The 18198-nt window shown below is 42.6% G+C and overlaps 1 protein-coding gene across 1 annotated transcript in view; it reads right to left on the reverse strand.

The window, feature by feature from the left end:
- Positions 1-18198, reverse strand: part of Robo1 (roundabout guidance receptor 1) — a 386707-nt gene that overhangs the window by 20510 nt on the left and 347999 nt on the right. Inside the window, exons 23-25 of the mRNA XM_059277691.1 lie at positions 18052-18196; positions 12625-12873; positions 202-608 (exon numbers count right to left, since the gene is read on the reverse strand). Coding sequence (XP_059133674.1) covers positions 202-608; positions 12625-12873; positions 18052-18196 — 801 coding nt within the window. The remainder of the gene's footprint in view (positions 1-201; positions 609-12624; positions 12874-18051; positions 18197-18198) is intronic.

An 18198-nucleotide genomic window follows, 5' to 3' on the forward strand; every position in this document is an offset into this window, starting at 1 on the left:
ATTTTAAAAGCCTTAGTAACAACTAGAAAATACTCAAACCAAGTCATCTTGTCGAACCTTGCTTTCTATAGGCAGTCTAAAAAGGGAAAGAAAAACTGGAGGATTATTATTTATTTATTTTTTTTCCACACAGGACCCGTGATGGGGACACTGTTAGGGACCAACAGGCACATCCCCGGGTGAGGGGTGTGGAGCACTCACCGGCCGCATCCTGCATTTGGCGTCTAGCAACTTTCAGGCCGGCATACTCCGCAGCTGCAGCCACGGCCTGGGCAAAATCAGCGTCAGTGAAGAAGGAGCCGTCAGAGGAACTAACACTGGAGCGCCCACTGGAAATGTTGTCCTCTTCGGAGGCCGAGCCCCAGCCGTTGATCATGGACCCCGTGACGGAGCTCTCAAGGTCCCCCACGCTGGAGGCGGGGGTCTGCTCAAGCCCACGTAACAAGAGCCTTCTGGCTTGCATTTTGGCCACTTCCATGTCAGCCTCGTCTTCCTCCTCTTCCGGAGCATCTGTATCCATGTCTGAGACGAGGGGTCCTGAAATGTAGCCGTAAGTATGAGGCGGGGAGATTGGCCGTGGTGGTGGAGGAGGACTCACCGGCTGCCGCCTGCAGGAAGATGAAAAGAGAGGAACAGCTCAGCTCGCCACTGCCACTCAAGACACGGAACGCTGGATAATTAACGCGGAAGTGGAAGCTGACGGTGAGTAGCAGCGACTCTCTATAGACAAAAACCATGTGAAGGAGAGAGGGTGTATTCCAACTCACAGTTCAAAGCTACAGTCTTGTCATGACAGAGAAGTCAAGGCAGCCAGGGCTTGAGGTAGCTGCTGACACTGTACCACAACCAGGAAGCAGAGGGCAAGGGATGGGTGCTGTCACCCAGCTGCTTTTCTTTACTTATATAGTCCAGGGTCACATCCAGGGAACGGCATCACCCATAGTTGGTGAGGCGTTCCTCCTCATTTAGTGCAATCAAGATTACCGCCCCCTCCTCTCTCCCCCCACACAGGCCTATCGCCCAGGTGTTCCAGGTGTTTCTAGCTTCTGTCCACTGATAATTAACACTAACTGTCACATCTGGTCTATTATTTTATTCAAGTCAAAAAGAGACTCGGTTCTCTAAATCTCCTCATGTTTGTTCATTTAATTCTGTTCGCTTAAAAATAAGGGGAGGATAATCCTTATTTGGGGTCACATTGTATCCGTGCTAAAGACTCTAATATTCCCAGTTGCTTATTATTATTAAAAGTAACAGACACTTATCTTGAAACAGTTTGTTCTACACACATTTTTTTCTTCCCTTTTCTTCGTTACAACTCCTACTATTGGGAGCAAATGGAGTCATTCATCTTGACAACATTCAGCAAAATTTCATATGATTAAAAAATACATATTCAGCATATGCCATAATTGCTTTTAGACTTTATTCTATTAAGGAAAGCTATGAGATCCAAGAACAATTTTCTCTGATTTAATCACTTATGAGTTCCACTGAAGGTTATGAACTCTTTTTAAACTCTACTGCTTTTTAGTGTTATATTACCTCTCTGTTCATGCTTAACTGTATTTCTACCTTTCAACGGTGGGCAGTTCAGCTGGGCAGGCTTGTGTGGATCTATCCACTCGACTATACAATCAGGTTAATGCCACTTACTTCTCATGTCCCAGAATTTGTTATGAATCAAAACAGGAAGAAAACAATATGAATACCATACTTGGAGTTATAAATAATGGGCCCTAGCCGTTTGTCCAGAAGAACTCCATTTAAAAGTATGTCGTTCCATAATTCACAGTGAGTTTAAGATGGCTGAGATAGTGGAGATCATCTGGACACTAATGGAGAGCAACACTATGCAAAGAAGGTGTTCCTAGCAAAGAAGAATGCAAGGGAATGTTTTTTTTTGTTTGTTTGTTTGTTTGTTTGGAGCGTGCCTGCAAAAAGGGAAGACACAGGTCCTGTTCAGTGATGCCTCTCCAAGCCTGGTACAAGAGATAATGCAATGGAGAATGTCAGGTGGAATGACCCAGGACAGCAGCTCATCAAATCCTCCACTTCTCAGAAGAAAGGACTATTCACTCTGACCAGCTGAGCACTGCTCTTAAAAGGCAGCCGTCATTAGGATCTAGCATATCATCTGGTAACCCCACAATGTGGGCGGCTTGGAGAGATGATGCAGGAGTGCTAATCCACGTACAGATGTGGCCTGACTGGTTAAAGACTACAGGTGACTACAGATGATGCTGTCTCAGAGCCAAGTTCTCGTTGCTGAAGGGCCTTAGTGGCAGTGCGTCCCCTTCTCCGTCATGACAATACTTAGTAAGAAGAGTTGGAAGAGTGTCTAGTGCTGTCCCCCGAGGAGACCAGCTTGCATTTGCTGCTGATGTCCTCTCTTCTTGCCCCCAGGACTGGAAGAGGCGGGAGGACAAAAGATGAAAAGGAGTGGCAGAGATGTGCTGCTACTCCATGCCACCAAAGCCCTCTACAAAGGATGTCTGGGAATGCACGATTAAGGTTTTTAAACGAACAGAGCTGGGTCTGAAATGAAAAGTAAGCAGACAGAGCTACATAGCAGGTGGTCAAAATCTACCTATGGTCAAAATCAACCAGGTTCTGATGTGGCTGTCTCCTCTAAAGAGAGAAAAGTAAGTTCCACACCACACCTTTTATAGCGTGCTCTGGCAGTTCTTTGAAGTAAGCTATTTTCTGCCTTGGATCCTAATAAATGGAGACACTTCAATAAATTCACTTTATTACTTAAAATTGAAAACTGTAAAAGAAATGACTTTTGAAACACCACAGTCAACTCATTGAGACACTGGCTAGCCATATTTTACAATGTTAATTGATTCCTGGAACTCACTGGTTTGCTTTTTTAAGTTATCACTTACACAAAAGTATACTGGAATTCAAAGGCTTCGAAATTCTTACAGTGCTTATATGTAAGTTCAGAACTGAAACCAAATCATATTTCCAAGGCTACCACTTTCCTTCTAGGAATGGTAATGGCTCCCCTCCCCACCTCCCATTTTTTTATATAGGCGAAGGAGAGACATTTTATAAATGGATGTATAGACAAACAAACTGAGAAATGAAAATTAACACATTATACAAAATAATTATAGGCATATAAGAACATAATATCACACAAAGTAAGTACATTTTTACACATTTGTATATCTACATATATATACTAACACAATACATACATACATACATACATACATACACACATATCACACATACATAGTCCTACAATATAGTGGATGTTTTCATTTCTGGGTGGGTTTAATTCATCTATGTGTGTGGCACTGGAAGAAATATGAAAAATGTGCCAAAGCTGAAGTTATTTAAAAGATTAATATGGATAATTGCTCCAATGTGGAATGCATTATCCACATAGAAGGAAAACCATTGTTTCATTTGGAGTGTAATAAAATTGTGTACTTAAAAGTTAATTTACAGCCTTTGTCAGCATGCAGAGCCACAAGAACCAGGCAACTTTTGTTTCTTTTTAAAGACATCTTAGGGTTCTAAGCACAAAGGGGACTATTTTGACCATCAATAAATTGCTGTGGAACTGCTAACTCCAGTATGAGAGGATGCCAATATTGTTGTGCTTGGAGAATTTATATTCTGGAGGGTAAAAATACCTTCATGTTCAACAGGGGCTGGTTTTTTAACTACAAACCATGCAAATTCTGAGAAAAGGCAGAAAAATTTATTCAAACCATCTGTAAATAAGGCCAGCCCAGGGAATGTGTGATAAACATGTACAGTTTGAAATATGTAATATATTCTATTGGAAAACAAAAAGCTATTTCAGGATGCTGCGCTCACATGGGGCTTGTCGCAAATGAACCTCAACCCTCTAGATTCTTCCCCTCAGGGGTTTCAGTGTCTCATGAAATAATGTAAAAGTATATGCCAGCAACTCACAGCAGCCTAGGCTGCTGCAAAAATGATGCCTCCATAAATATGTTCAAGAGGAAGGGGAGTGATTCCATTAATTTATGAGAGCAGGTGTATCTACAGTTCACCATACAACACTTACCAACCAAGACACAAAAGGGAAAAACCTTCGAGATTTTTTTCAAACACTAACGTAGCATAAATGTTCTGTGTAATTAACTGTCATCTCCTGACTATTTGTAAACAGGACATTTAATTTTGCTTTTTTATTCGAATTTTTTTTCCTCCCAATACTACTAAATTCAAGCTGGGTATATTAATAATACCGGTAAATTTCCTAGCCCATATGTGAGTGTTATTTTCATTGTTCAGGACATTTTTGTTAAATATTAACTGTAGCAAGGCAACATCACCTGATACCTTTTGAAACAACAGATGTTTAAACACATTATTTTTATTGTAATTGACTAAAAAAATGGAATTTTAAGCAACTACTAAGTTTTAGACATAAATGGAATATCTTGGCAATTGATTGGAGAAATTACAATATTTATAATTCAAGTCTTGATTCTCTTTGTGTGTGTGTGTGGGGGGGCGTACATGGGAGCACATGTGCATGTATGGAGTCAAGTGACAATCTTGGGTATTGCTCCTCAAGCTTCATCTACCTTGGTTTTTGAGAGTCTCTCACTGGTCTGGAGTTTGTCAAAACAGGCTAAACTCCTTGGCCCGGAAGCTTGTGTCGCCTCTACAGGGATAGGATAACAAGAGGCATCTGCCACGTCTAGTTTTTACAGGAATTTTGCAGGTGAAACTCAGGTCCTCACATTTGCAAGGTAAGAATTTTACCAGCTAAACTATCTCCTCAGCCCAACAAGGTGAGCCTTTCCATTCTTACTAAATGGCATGAAGTTATAATGTTTCGACTTTTAAACTTTTCTTAATGTATATCATAGGATTTATATATGCCCTAGCCAGTAAGCATAAAAATCAATGAATGTATGTATTTTAACATTTACTTTACCTATTATGACAAATATGCTAGATATTTAAATCAATGAGAACATTACCAGTAAAAAAATTAGAGGGAACACTTTATGTTTTAAGATAGATAATGATTTTAAATCAGATATAACAAATACAAATTAAATATGCATATATTTTTGACTATATATATATATTTTTTTTTCAATATGTTTGTAACAATACCTCCTGTAAGGATTCGGTCCTTAATTATGTCATCAGCCTGCAACGGCGTCCCAGCCTAAAAAGCGGGTAAGCCCTCTGTGCGTCCCTCTCTTTCCTTCCTGCTCCTTCCTTCTGTCTGTCCCTCTCTCTCCCTCTCTCTCTCCCCCTCCCTCCCTCCCTCCCTCTCTCTCTCTCTCTCTCTCTCTCTCTCTCTCCCTCTCTCTCTCTCTCTCTCTCCCTCTCTCCCTTTCTCTCCCCCTCTCTCTCCCATAAAGCTTTAAAAAGGTAACCATGGCTGTGATTCTTCCGATCAGCATTCTCCTCTGCCAGCATGGCCGCCTCGGGTGGCGGCCAGCCATGAGCAGTACACCGTTTAACCAACATTGGTGCCATGCTGCCTGTGTTTCTCACATGCATACAGACAGGGCCCTGATCTTTGCCTTGTCCCTAATTGCAAAAAAATAATAAGTTCTCATGCACCCCAAGCTTTTCTCTTCCCAGTTCCCTGTTCTAACTCACTGTTCAGCTAATGGTACAGGACCACCACAGAACCGGAGTCCAGAGATCATCAACATCTTGTCCAACAGAAAGTTCCCAGCCACGGCCAAGAGGGATACATGTCTCCAGAGCAAACGGATGACAGACAGCATCCCACAACACCTGTCTACTTCGGAAAACTCCCCTTCTCCATTCTCCCCAGAGCCAAACGACGTCCAAAAGTCAGCTGGAAGCAGTTTTTGAGAGGAACGACGCCCCTATTCCCATCTACCTGCTTTTTTTTTTTTATAATAAGCAAAAGTCTGGGATGTAAGGATTCAGTCCTTAATTAGTCATCAGTCTGCGATGGTGTCCCAGCCTAAAAAGCGGGTGGGCCTTTTTTCATCCTTCTCTTTCCTTTCTGCTCCTTCCTTCCATCTGTTCTCCCCCCCCCCCCCCCCGCTCCCAATAAAGCTCTAAAAGGTAACCATGGCTGTGATTCTTCCGATCAGCACTCTCCTCCGACGGCATGGCCGCCATGGGCGGCGGCCAGCCACGAGCAGCAGAGTCGTTTAACCAACACCTCCTACTCCAAATGAACTTCTACAATGAGAGTTGGTTACTCTCCCATCGAGAAAAAGATGTCCATCTTGTACCTTGCTAGGCCACATGAGTTCTTTGAACAATACAGTATGTCAGAGGTTAAGGCTATGCCCCAGTCCCGAATGTGGTCCTTCTTAGTTTGACAACTTTCTTGACTTGACTTGAAGACAGTTGCCTCCTGAGAAGTGCCGAGTTCCTGAGACTCTGTTAGGAGAAGCCTAGTCTGAGGGGTGAGAGCCTGGAAGCTAAAATTAAGTGGCAACAGAGAGGAGTCCCAGAACCCTGAGGCAGGACAGATATGAGATGAGAAGCAAGTCACTCGAGAGGAGAGCTTCCAGCCCCAACAGCCAAGTTGGAGATGGAGATTCCACAGGAATCTTTAAGAATTCTGAACTTACAGAAACTATAAAATGGTTGTGCCACGTTACCAAATTTTAGAAACGCCTGTTAGACAGCAATAGAAGAATAACTTCAGCATTGCACTATGAGTTCTGGTGAATAAAAGAGACTTGGTAGTTCAAACAGGCATGGAAGACACAAACAATAAATCACATGCCCAGAAACGGTGCGGCATTAAAGAGGCTCCATGACAGTTTGTATAGGACCCAGAAGTGTCTCAATCCATATTGAGGTAACAAGGAAAGAGGATGTGATATTCATTCTTGAATCTAAAGGATACATAGGTATTAGGGAGATATGAAGGGGCCCCAAAACAGCTTGTCCATACAGTAGCCATGACAGGCTTAGGGGCCTAGACACAGCTTCTGTGACAGGCTTACTGGCAGGCAACACCCAGATCCAGGAAAAGCCTTAAGCTGACACCACCCAGGGATCCACCCAGGGATGAGGAAGTACCTGAGTCCCAAACATTCCAACCAGTAGATAAGGTGGCCAGATGTCCCTGAGTCTAGCACACACCTGTTTTTGTTTTACAGAGACCCCTAGACAACTGTCAGCCAATCAAGGTCCTGAACCCTGGAAATCCCTTCACCCCAACCTCTGCTATGATAAAAACCCCTACCCTGCCTGGACTCGGGGCTCTCTGCTCTCATCGCTGTGTGGGACAGACAGACCAAGCCCCAGAGCTTGAAAATAAAGGCTCTTTGCTTTTACATGCGGGGATTTGTTCTCCATGGTGGTCTTTTGGGGTGCCCTGCGATCTGGGCATAGCAGGAGACATAATGGTGCTCTGGGAGGATGGTTTAGAACATGCAAAAATCTTGGGGTGAGCAAGACTGGAGTTCATTCCTGAAGTGAAAGAAATGTAACGATGACATCAAAGGCAGTGACAGTGGGTAGGGATGAAGTGACTGAAGACCAGGTCACCAAGGGTCCTGACTGCTGTCCCGGGGATGCTGTCTCTATGTTAAGGGAGACAGGAAGTCACTGAAGGACTTTAAGCAGTCTGAACTGTAAGAAAATGCCTCAGCAGAGTCTATAGCAGGGGTTCTGACCAAGCAAGGGGCAACTCCACGCAACAAGACCTTGTAGTGGGACACGCCAACAAAGTAGTCAAGGAAGAATGGTTGCCGTAAGACTGGTGTCTCGTGTGTCACTGTAGTAACATGCCAGAGTGACATATAGGTAGTAAAAACTTTCAGGAGAACAAGTACTTGAATAGATGAGTATACTTGGACATAAAACGAGATCTGTAGAGAAATAACGGTCTCTAATGAGTGCATCAGCAATGAAGTAGCAGGGCGAGGCAAACCAGATCACATCTGTTTGACAGACAGACATCTGAATAGACAAAGTGAAAAGCAGAGGTCGCATTCAAGATTTAACTCCAGATGAGAATCCATCATCGTTCACTCACTCAAAAGGCAGACGCAGTGTAAACACCGACATTAGGGGACAGGTTAAATAAATCATAAGGGACATTGAGCACAAAAACCTATGTTAAAGATGATCAGCATAGAAAACACACTGCAGTGGAAACAGCAGCTTGTGAAGGAAAACTAGCAGATGGTACTGAACGCAATGTGAAAATATGCAGAGATAAGGGCTTCCGAGGCTCTTTTTTGTGTAACTATCTGATTTATTTTATTTTCAGAGATTATAAAATAATAACATCATCTCACTTCCCTATCCTTCCTCCATGCCCTCCTTACTGAATTTCTTAACATGATTACCTGATTACATAGATTATTGGCTCTTTTCTGTTTTCTATATTGCCCAAAGTAGACCTTTATTTTGAAAGCATCTATAATAAGCATATAGAACATGTTTATTACAAAAAGCAATAAAGTGCTCTCAATGTTTTAAAGTGAGTTTTCATTGACTTTATCAATGTCCAGTGTCCAGTCTAGGGATGCTCCTGGAAATCAAGTTTATATACCTTCATGGACTGAATATGATAGCTCTCAAGTCATTGAGTATAAATGTATTTAAATGCATTTCCCAAACAGTAGAAAAAGCACTGAGAAATTCAGACTCAGGAGTTCTCTTCTCAAAGGGCTTTTCATTCAAATAGAGGAACAGATAGAAATGCCAAAGCAACAAGCAATCTGATTAGCATGGCAACAGAAGTGTGAAGAAAACTTGGTTGAGAGCACCAAAAAAGCTGTTCATGCTCTCACCTCAGGCTCACGAAGCATAGCAGAAGACGTGGAAAGACTGTAGGAGCCAAGCATGAGGGCGTTTCCTATGAGACTGTGTTGCTAGGAATACTAGAAGCTACACCCATGTCACACCAACATGACTGTCTGAATAGGAGCCGAACAAGGAGGACACCAATAGATGTTCTAACATGGCCTGGGAAGGCTGAAGAGGCCTACACAACCCTACACAAAGAAACAGAGGAAGCTAAGGAGTTCTGAGAGCAGAAGAAATAGTCTTTCCTGGGGAAGAACATACCAATCCAAGACCAAATGGTCAGCCCTGAAAACATACATACAGGTAACATATAGACTGAGCAAGGTACACTTATGTATTCAGAAATGTATATATATATGTATATATATATATATATATATACACACACACACTCAAGCATGCAACAACAATTAATGGAAAAAGAGGGCATGGATTTGCTAAAGAGCAAGAAGGGAAATATGGGAGACTTTCAAGGGAGGAAGGGAAGGAGAAATGAAGTAATTACATTATAATCTCTAAAACTAAAAGACTAATTTAAAGGAAAAAAGTGGCTTGGATTTTCCCAGGCAACCAGAGGGCAGCTTTGGACGGGGAGCAGCCAGACTTGCAAGGATGTGACATGTTTGCCAGGTCATAAAATAAGAGGAGGTACAAGACCTGTGCTGTGACCTTAAGATAAACTCAGGGAACTAATTTCAAACGAACTAAGCAGAGAAGAGAGTGTGTTCCGGGATTGAGGGAAAGGTGAGCAAAGGGGAGGAGACCTAATGGACACTGTGGTAAGCTGTAATGGCTGACTCAAGGGGAGGAAGATCCAGAGGGTGAAGGGGGAGGGGGAGGGAGGAGAGAGAGGAAAATAGAAGAGACTGAGATGGGAGATCATTTCAAAGGGGTTGGGAGATTTTTAAATTTTTTGTTGGTTTTGCTTTTGTTTGGGGCTGGGCTGAAGCCTTCCTGGAGAAATAGAAACCACAGAAAAATGTCAAGAGCTATTTTGAAGTTTAGCATTTAAGGAAACTGTTATGCTCAGATCTCAGGGACCCCCAAAAGACCACCACAGAGACCGAATCCCGCATGTAAAAGCAAAGAGCCTTTATTTCAAGCTCCCTCTGTCTGTCTAACACACGGTGAGAGCAGAGAGCCCTGAGCTCAGGTGGGGCAGAGTTTTTATCCATAGCAGAGGTTCGGGTGAGGGGATTTCCAGGGTCCAGGACCCTGATTGGCTGACATTTGTCTAGGGGTATCTGTAAAACAAAAATAGGTGTGTGGTAGACTCAGGGACATCTGGCCACCTTATCTACTGGTTGGAATGTTTGGGATGTCAGGTCCTTCCTCATCCCTGGGTGGATCCCTGGGTGGTGTCAGCTTAAGGCTTTGCCTGGATCTGGGTGTTGCCTGCCAGTAAGCCTGTCACAGAAGCTGTGTCTAGGCCCCTAAGCCTGTCATGGCTGCTGTGTGGTCAAGCTGTTTTGAGGCCCCTCCACAGAAACGGGTAGGTAACTGAAATTATAGAATGGTATGAAAACAACAGAGGATAAACGGGAGAATCACTGACATCCAACGGGCAGAGGTTTTTGTTTTAATTTTATATATGACCTTGGCTATTATATTCCTCATACATCGGCTGTTGATCATTCTACGTAAGACAGCCACTACACTCAAGGAACACGTGAAAATATCGCAACACTCTGGAAAAAAGTCCAGGATGGTTAAATAAATCGGACAGTTGTCAGAGTACAAGTAGTGGGTGAATCAATTAATAGGAGAATGAAGATGCCATTTGTTGAAAGCCGTCTGTCCAGACACTTAACTTACATGGCCGTACTCGATTCCCAGAACAACCCATAAAACGCTGTCGCTGCGGGAAGCTTGAGAGAGATAAAGACCGGGATGCAGATGTACGGAACAAAATAGTACAAGATGAAGGCAGAGGACTAAGGTGCGAAGGGGTACCCGGGAGGTGGAAGTTAAAACCACATTAAAGGCGGGGACCATGGAATGAGAAGAGAGGGTTAAGGAGAAGAAACTTTCAAGGCCAGAGAATTAACAGTGAAGTCAGGGTTTGGAGAAAGACTGGGAGGCAAGGTCAGGATAGAGAAAGTGGAACTCACTTCTGTTTCAAAGAAATGTGGAAAGGACTGTGTAGGGGGTCGGGGCCCACACCTGTAATTCCTGTACTAGGGAGGTCTGGAGAACCAGCGCAAGTTCAAGGCCAGCCTGGACCATACACAGAGATCCTGTCTCCACAAAGCGAACTATAAGCAAGTAACTGAGTAAACGAATGAACCACCACCAACAACAAAAGAAATAAAAAGGCAGGAGAGCAGTCTGGAAGACAGTGATTCCACAGGCAACCCCGAGGGGTGTAGCTAGGCAACAGGAAATTTAGGTAATTTTAGAGAATGAAAGAATGCTGAGGTATTTCAGAGCTTAATGGTGTCTATTAGCGCCTCATTTGCTTTTAATAAGAATAGCAGAGATGGTCTGTGACCTTAATAGGGAAAAAGAGATGCCTTATTTGTTCTCAATCTTCATCTAGTTGCAAGGATTAATACTATTAATTTAAATAGACGGCAACCCAGTTCGACACACACAGAGACCCCCATCATTCATAAGAAGGTTTAAAAATCTTCTTTAGAGAAAGCATGTCATTTACATCCAGTAATAAGTTCTTAAGATATTTAATAAGCATTGCAAACTGTGTTTTAATCTACTGGGTTAAATTCAAGCAGCATAGGCTAGAATTTGTTTTGTTCCAGAATACTGAAGAAAAATCTTCTGAGGCAAATAATGTGTTGAGTTTCAAAGGATATTAGGAATGAGGAGAGCAACGGAGACATAACATAATGTGTCAAGGGCAATAAAATAGTACAAACAAAATCATCAACAAGAAAAAACTAACAAGGCTCAGCAATAGTTTTTATGTGTTAGAAATGACATGCATATTCATTGTATGTAATAAAATGGATTGTTGGAGATGCTCAGTAGATTAAAAAAATGCCTAAGCATACACATTGATGTGCATATTTACACACACACACACACACACACACACACACACACACACACACACACGTGTCCTGTTTGTAGCCTGGATAGAAATGTTCCAGCCCGATATTTAAACCAATATAAAGCTATCTGAAGTCAACATAAAATAAACATACCAACCCTTTTTAAATGATATTTTACTGGACTTAAAATGACCAGAGAAAATTATTTTTCTGCAGACCAAAGAGGCATCTTGTCCATATATAGGAAAAATTACAGCCTGAAACACTCACCGTCAAGGACAGGATTCACAATGAGACTGGTGCTCATGAATTTAATTAGCATAAGTGGGTGAATGTTTAGGTACAATATCTTTTGGTTATTAGTCAATGGGGTTCAATTCAGCTAACTTGAGTGTTGGGAAGCTCTGCTCTGGCCCCACACCTCTCATTCCAGACCCTGCCTCTCAGAAAGCCTGCCCAGGCTCAGCTCCTCCCCCTGAGATGCTCAAGACCACACCTACATGGTATTTAAGACATGGTCTTTAGACCTGCCATGTGATGTCTCTCCTGCTTTCTTTCCCCAAGAATCACCCAGGGGTGCTTTGCTCCTTAAACCTGGACTTTTAAATAGGCCTGATCTGATTTATTGCATTGGTGGAGAAACTCAATACTGGGGTTGGGAAACCTTTCAGTGAGAGTCAAGAGTGTTACTTGGTATGCCCATACACTGTGCGGGTTGATAGCCCAAGAAAATGCTCATGGGCTTCAAAAATTATTTCATGGTACAACACTCAACAACTATCTCTGAGGAGTAGAAATTCTGCTTGGCCAGCAAGGCAGCTAGCTAGTGAGAACATACCTCCTGTCTGGTTGGTGGGCCATGTGGCCAAGGTCCTCTGGACAATCCTGTAACATGGGCTGGAGTTCTTCCTGGGGCGAAGGGGTGAGCGTGGCTGTGGACTGATGGCTGTAGGACACAGCAGCTGGAGAAGAAGCTGCCCCCCGAACAGGGGGGGTGGGGCCTCTTTCATCCTCCTCTTCTTCTAACTCATCCTGCTGTAAATACATCCTTGCGGGCGGCACAGGACACGGCATTTCTTGGTCATAGCTACAACAAAGTGTAAGAGCGTACAGTAAACTATTTGTATTAGAGAGTGCTGGCGCTCAATGGCTTTCAGATCTGTAGGTCTGGGTCTCATTAGAGCCTCCTTGTTAGGAAACAGCTCATTGTTAGAAGTTATCAGGACATACAATGGCATAGTATAGGGGCAGCGGCGGCGGGGAGTCTTACAATAGGAAATAGTTTTGCATAGTTGTTTTAGAGTGTCTCCAACATACTTGGGGCATTCTGGCTTTGTCATTCATAAGTTCTTTAGACACATTCATAAGAAGGTTTAAAAATCTTCTTTAGAGAAAGCATGTCATTTACATCCAGTAATAAGTTCTTAAGATATTTAATAAGCATTGCAAACTGTGTTTTAATCTACTGGGTTAAATTCAAGCAGCATAGGCTAGAATTTGTTTTGTTCCAGAATACTGAAGAAAAATCTATCTATGCTATCTGAAGTCAACATAAAATAAACATACCAACCCTTTTTAAATGATATTTTACTGGACTTAAAATGACCAGAGAAAATTATTTTTCTGCAGACCAAAGAGGCATCTTGTCCATATATAGGAAAAATTACAGCCTGAAACACTCACCGTCAAGGACAGGATTCACAATGAGACTGGTGCTCATGAATTTAATTAGCATAAGTGGGTGAATGTTTAGGTACAATATCTTTTGGTTATTAGTCAGTGGGGTTCAATTCAGCTAACTTGAGTGTTGGGACAAAGATTTAAAATGTACTGCAAACTGTTGTTGTTTGTTTTTTTACTCTTTTTGGGGGGGCCGCCATCCTGCTCCCAAATAAATCACACACACACACACACACATAGGCTTATTCTTACTTATGAATGCCCGGCCTTAGCTTGGCTTAATTTCTAGCCAGCTTCTCTTTAGATTCTCCTGTCTACCTTTCGCCTCTGGACTTTTCCTTTTTCTATTCCTGTATACCTTTCTTTGTTTCTTACTCCGTGGCTTGCTGTGTACCTGTGTGGCTGGCCCTTGCTGTCCTCCTTATTCCCTGGCTCCTTGCTCTCTCCTCCCAGGTTTCTCCCTCTATTTATTCTCTCTGCCTGCCAGCCCTGCCTATCCTTTCTCTTGACTCACTATTGGCCATTCAGCTCTTTATTAGACCATCAGGTGTTTTACACAGGCACAGTAACGCAGCTTCATGGAGTTAAACAAATGCAACATAGACAAAAGTAACACACCTTAAAATAATATTCCACAACAGCAACTAGCCCAAGGTGATGTTCTAAACTGGGAGAAACCCTTTCAAAGGGACTCAAGTTATTTAGTCCAGCACCACCCATGTTTCTTCTGACACTACAATGAAGAAGTATTGTTTCTTTAGTTGAATACAAGGCTGCTGGTTTGTAATTAGGATGTTGAATGTAAAACACAGTGGCCTTGGCCAATCAAATAAAAGCCTTTTCCTCCAAGATAGAGCTGCAATGGGCATCAGGATGCAGACAGGGAAAGCAAGCTCTCTTCGGGGCATGTTCACACCCTTCAAAGGCAGAGACAGACTATACTGTATAAATTGCATACTTCTTTTTTTCTTATTCTCTCTCTCCCTTTATTTTTTTCTTCTTCTATTTCAGAGAGATACCGGGTCTTGCTTTATAATCCAGGCTAGCCTCCGTCTCCCAATCCGGCGGCAGCCTCCTGACCACCGGGATTACAGGCATGCATCTCCATAGCGGCTTTTCTTAGCCCTCTCTTTACCCACATTCTACCACCCGTTTGGCTTCCCTCAGTCAGAAGAGCTGGTGTTCAAATACTGTGGTTGTTTTGCGTATTCTTTTACTTTTCTAATTCGAATAAGACAGCCTTTGTCTCTCCCGTCTACGTCTCCTTTGTTCTCAAGAAGCCCAGTGATTTGCTCTCGTGTCTGAACAGCTTACAGAGTCGAATCCTTCCCATTTTCTGTCTTCTGCATCAAACCATTCCCCAGCTCATCTCTGTCCTCTCTGTAAAAACTCCAGAGTCTAGTTCTTTGTGTGTGTGGTATGGGGGCACTGTTGTATTTGCCGGCCGCGAGAAGGGACCACAAAGTACAACAAAACCCACTTTAAGGGTTTATTTCTGGGTGTGAAGACAGAAGGGGTTCTTGGAGGAGGCCTCTGGAAAGGGGGTGGCAGAGAGAGAGAGAGAGAGAGAGAGAGAGAGAGAGAGAGAGAGAGAGAGAGAGAGAGAGAGAGAGAGAGAGAGAGAGAGAGAGAGAGAGAGAGCGCGAGCAGGGGGTGGGTGGGGTCTGCTTTTAACAGTAGCCCAGTGCATGCGTACAGGGGCTTATACTGCCACAACAGGGAGGCGTATAGATGACATAGCCAGACTGCGCATGCGCTTACCTAAGACGTACATACTATGTGAGACCCTGGGGCGACTAAGCATTTTGCCTGACCACTGACTGCTCACACGCAGCCCTAGGACCCGGAAGTGTTAGAGGATGCTGGAAATGCTAACAGCCACTGCCTTAACTTTTCAATTCATCTCTCTGCTTCTGATCACTCCTTTTTTCAGTATCCTCAAGTTGCTCCAAATTTGCAAAATTAATTGTACACCACTCACAGATCACTCATGTTACTCCAAAGCAAAGAACTATTCTTTAATTGCTTAAACAATAAAAAGTAAAAATGCCCAGGCAAAGGCAAGATACTCAAGTATCTGCCGATCTGGTTAACATCTGCCTTCTCAGCTTCCTCTCTCCCTTCCATGTGTTTCCTGTTAGCTCTCTAGGAGTCCACATCTCTGTGTGGTCCCAGTGTCCATAAACCCCCTGTTCTTTATTCAGAACCTTCTCATGTGTCAAGGTTAAGAACAACTGCCATTTGATCAGGACGCCTTCCTTCTTCCCATTCAAAACCATCCTCTTTGGGGTGCCATGACAACGTCTAAAGGTTTTGTTTTATTTTTTCTTTCTTTATATAAACTTCATGTTGTGTGTGTGTGTGTGTGTGTGTACTAAGCAGTAACTATTACATTGAAATAGCTGGGACAATAAACTTTTAAAAACAACAGCTGAACCGATCTTTGTTACATGCACATTCCGTGCTTGCGAATTTACTGACTCAGTAAAATTTATATGCAACCACAAAATCGGCCTTGGTGAAATTTTCATGGTCATTCTCACATCTGCACAGAGGCCCAAATCAAGCCACCTGCTGCATATGTTCCCAGCTGAGGTTAATATATATATATATATATATATATATATATATATATATATATATATATATATATATATATACCTGTTTTCAGGAGTTCATGTTTATACCCTACATAGTCACCCCCCTAACAGTTTTCATAGTTCCGAGCTCTTTCTTAATTTCTTTCGCTTCTTTTGATTTTTGCATAATATTGGTGATTTCCCTGTTTACTGTGATATGCAATGGAGGTGCCCAAGTACCACTAAACTAAGGCAGGTAGAGACGGGCATCATGTCCCTTAGAGGTGAATATGCTCAGAAATGATCTAGTGCTGTTGGCTGTGAGCAGCGCGTTAGGGAAGAAGAACAGATGTTTACTGAAATATTTTAAACAAAATGCCCATAAAGTAAGAGGATGCACTGACAAAAATCAGTGAGGTAGAGGCTCTTGGGAGCTCCTTCCTATTTCCCTCTTGGTGTTCATATTCAGTAACTGAGCATTACCAGCATACTAGTTACACATAATGAGAATTGTCTATAAACATTTTCTGTACAAGAACCTCATTTAAATACACTTTAAATATTATTAGAAAAGAGGAAGATGGGGCAGAGCTGGAACCGTTAAAGCCTTTCTTTGTGGAGAATAAATTGATCAAGCCTTATTTCTGTTATTTCTAGTCACTGAAAATTCAGACTATATTTTTAGGTAGATTACACTTTCTGGCTGTTTATTCTCGGTTAGGTAGGTTCTCCTTTGATGCCAATGGTGAGGCAGTTTTTATTTTGTCTGGTGTACCATGTCCAGTGATAGATTCTGGAAAATGAAAACAGCATACTTGCTTCCTAAATTTTACCATATGGTTTATTTATACTCATTAAATGCTTTGAGAATCGGTTCTGCAAAATTGAAACTTCTAAATAAACCATTTATAGCACAGTATAGTATTATCTAAGAGTGTTTTGCAATATACTGTGAGTTGTATAGATTGATGCAGTTGTTTTTAGGAAAATTTAACATGTGACAAGGACATTCTAACCCTGTCAGGCATTGCTTCATGGCAGGGATGTGCTTTGAGAAATCCATTGTTAGAGATCTTTATCATGGCATGAACATCACAGAATACACTTTCACAAACCTGGATATGAACCTACAGTCCACTTCTCAGCTGTGCATTAATTAATAATAAGTACCTGCTGTACTTAACACAGACGATAACAGAACACATTGCAAAGTATTTGTGTTTCCAGAGACACTGACAATAGAAAATGTACAACGGCCATTTTACATTGTGGTACACTCCTTCAATCCCAGCACAAGCAGGGACAGGGGTCAGGGGCAGAGGCAGAGGCAGGAGGGTCTCTGTGAGTTCAAGGCCAGCCTGGTCTACAGCGCGAGTTTCAGGATGGCCAGGGCTACACAGAGAAACCCTGTCCTGAACACCACCACCATGCCCCCCCACATAGAAAGGCATTATGAAAACACTGTTGGATAGGGATTTTTCTGTTCCATGAAATCTTATGAAATTAACATCACATACTGTTTTGACATTGACTTCAGTGGTTCTATGCGTATATGAATTTACTTGCAATATCATGAAATCGTGTATACATGGTTCTACACATAGGAACTTACATGTATACACACTATTTTTATACATGCATACATGTGTACACATATGTGAGTAGTTAGCATCTGGGCACAAGTGTGTACATATAATATGTGTGTCAAAGAAACTTCCTAAAACCTAATTCATATTTGAGACAGCCCCAGGGGGAGCTTCTGTATGTGTGGATATAAAAGCGTGTGTGTATATATAATACACATATCTAACTTTCAGATCTAGGGAAGTTTCTTAAACCTTAAGTCATATTTGAGATGTCCCCGAGGAGGGCCCTTAAGTCCTTCTTTTTGATTTAGAGGCCGGTGTTTGTGAACCCGAGGAATCTCCTTTTGGCAGTTCAGGTGACCCCGACTTGTCTGCTCTGACGCTCGGAGACTGCACCTCTCGCAGTGGCGACCCCCTTACCTCTCATCTACAGACAGGCTGTACTCTTCGCTGTTGCTATGTGGGGGAGGATGCGCTGGGGGAGGAGGAAGCAAGTCTGCCCAGTTCATTCCGCCCTGCTTGGGGGCCTTGGGTGTCCGCGCCCCTTTCTTGTGCCCCTGACTCCCT

This window comes from Peromyscus eremicus, chromosome 12 (assembly GCF_949786415.1).
Source record: "Peromyscus eremicus chromosome 12, PerEre_H2_v1, whole genome shotgun sequence".
NCBI classification, from domain to species: Eukaryota; Metazoa; Chordata; class Mammalia; order Rodentia; family Cricetidae; genus Peromyscus; species Peromyscus eremicus.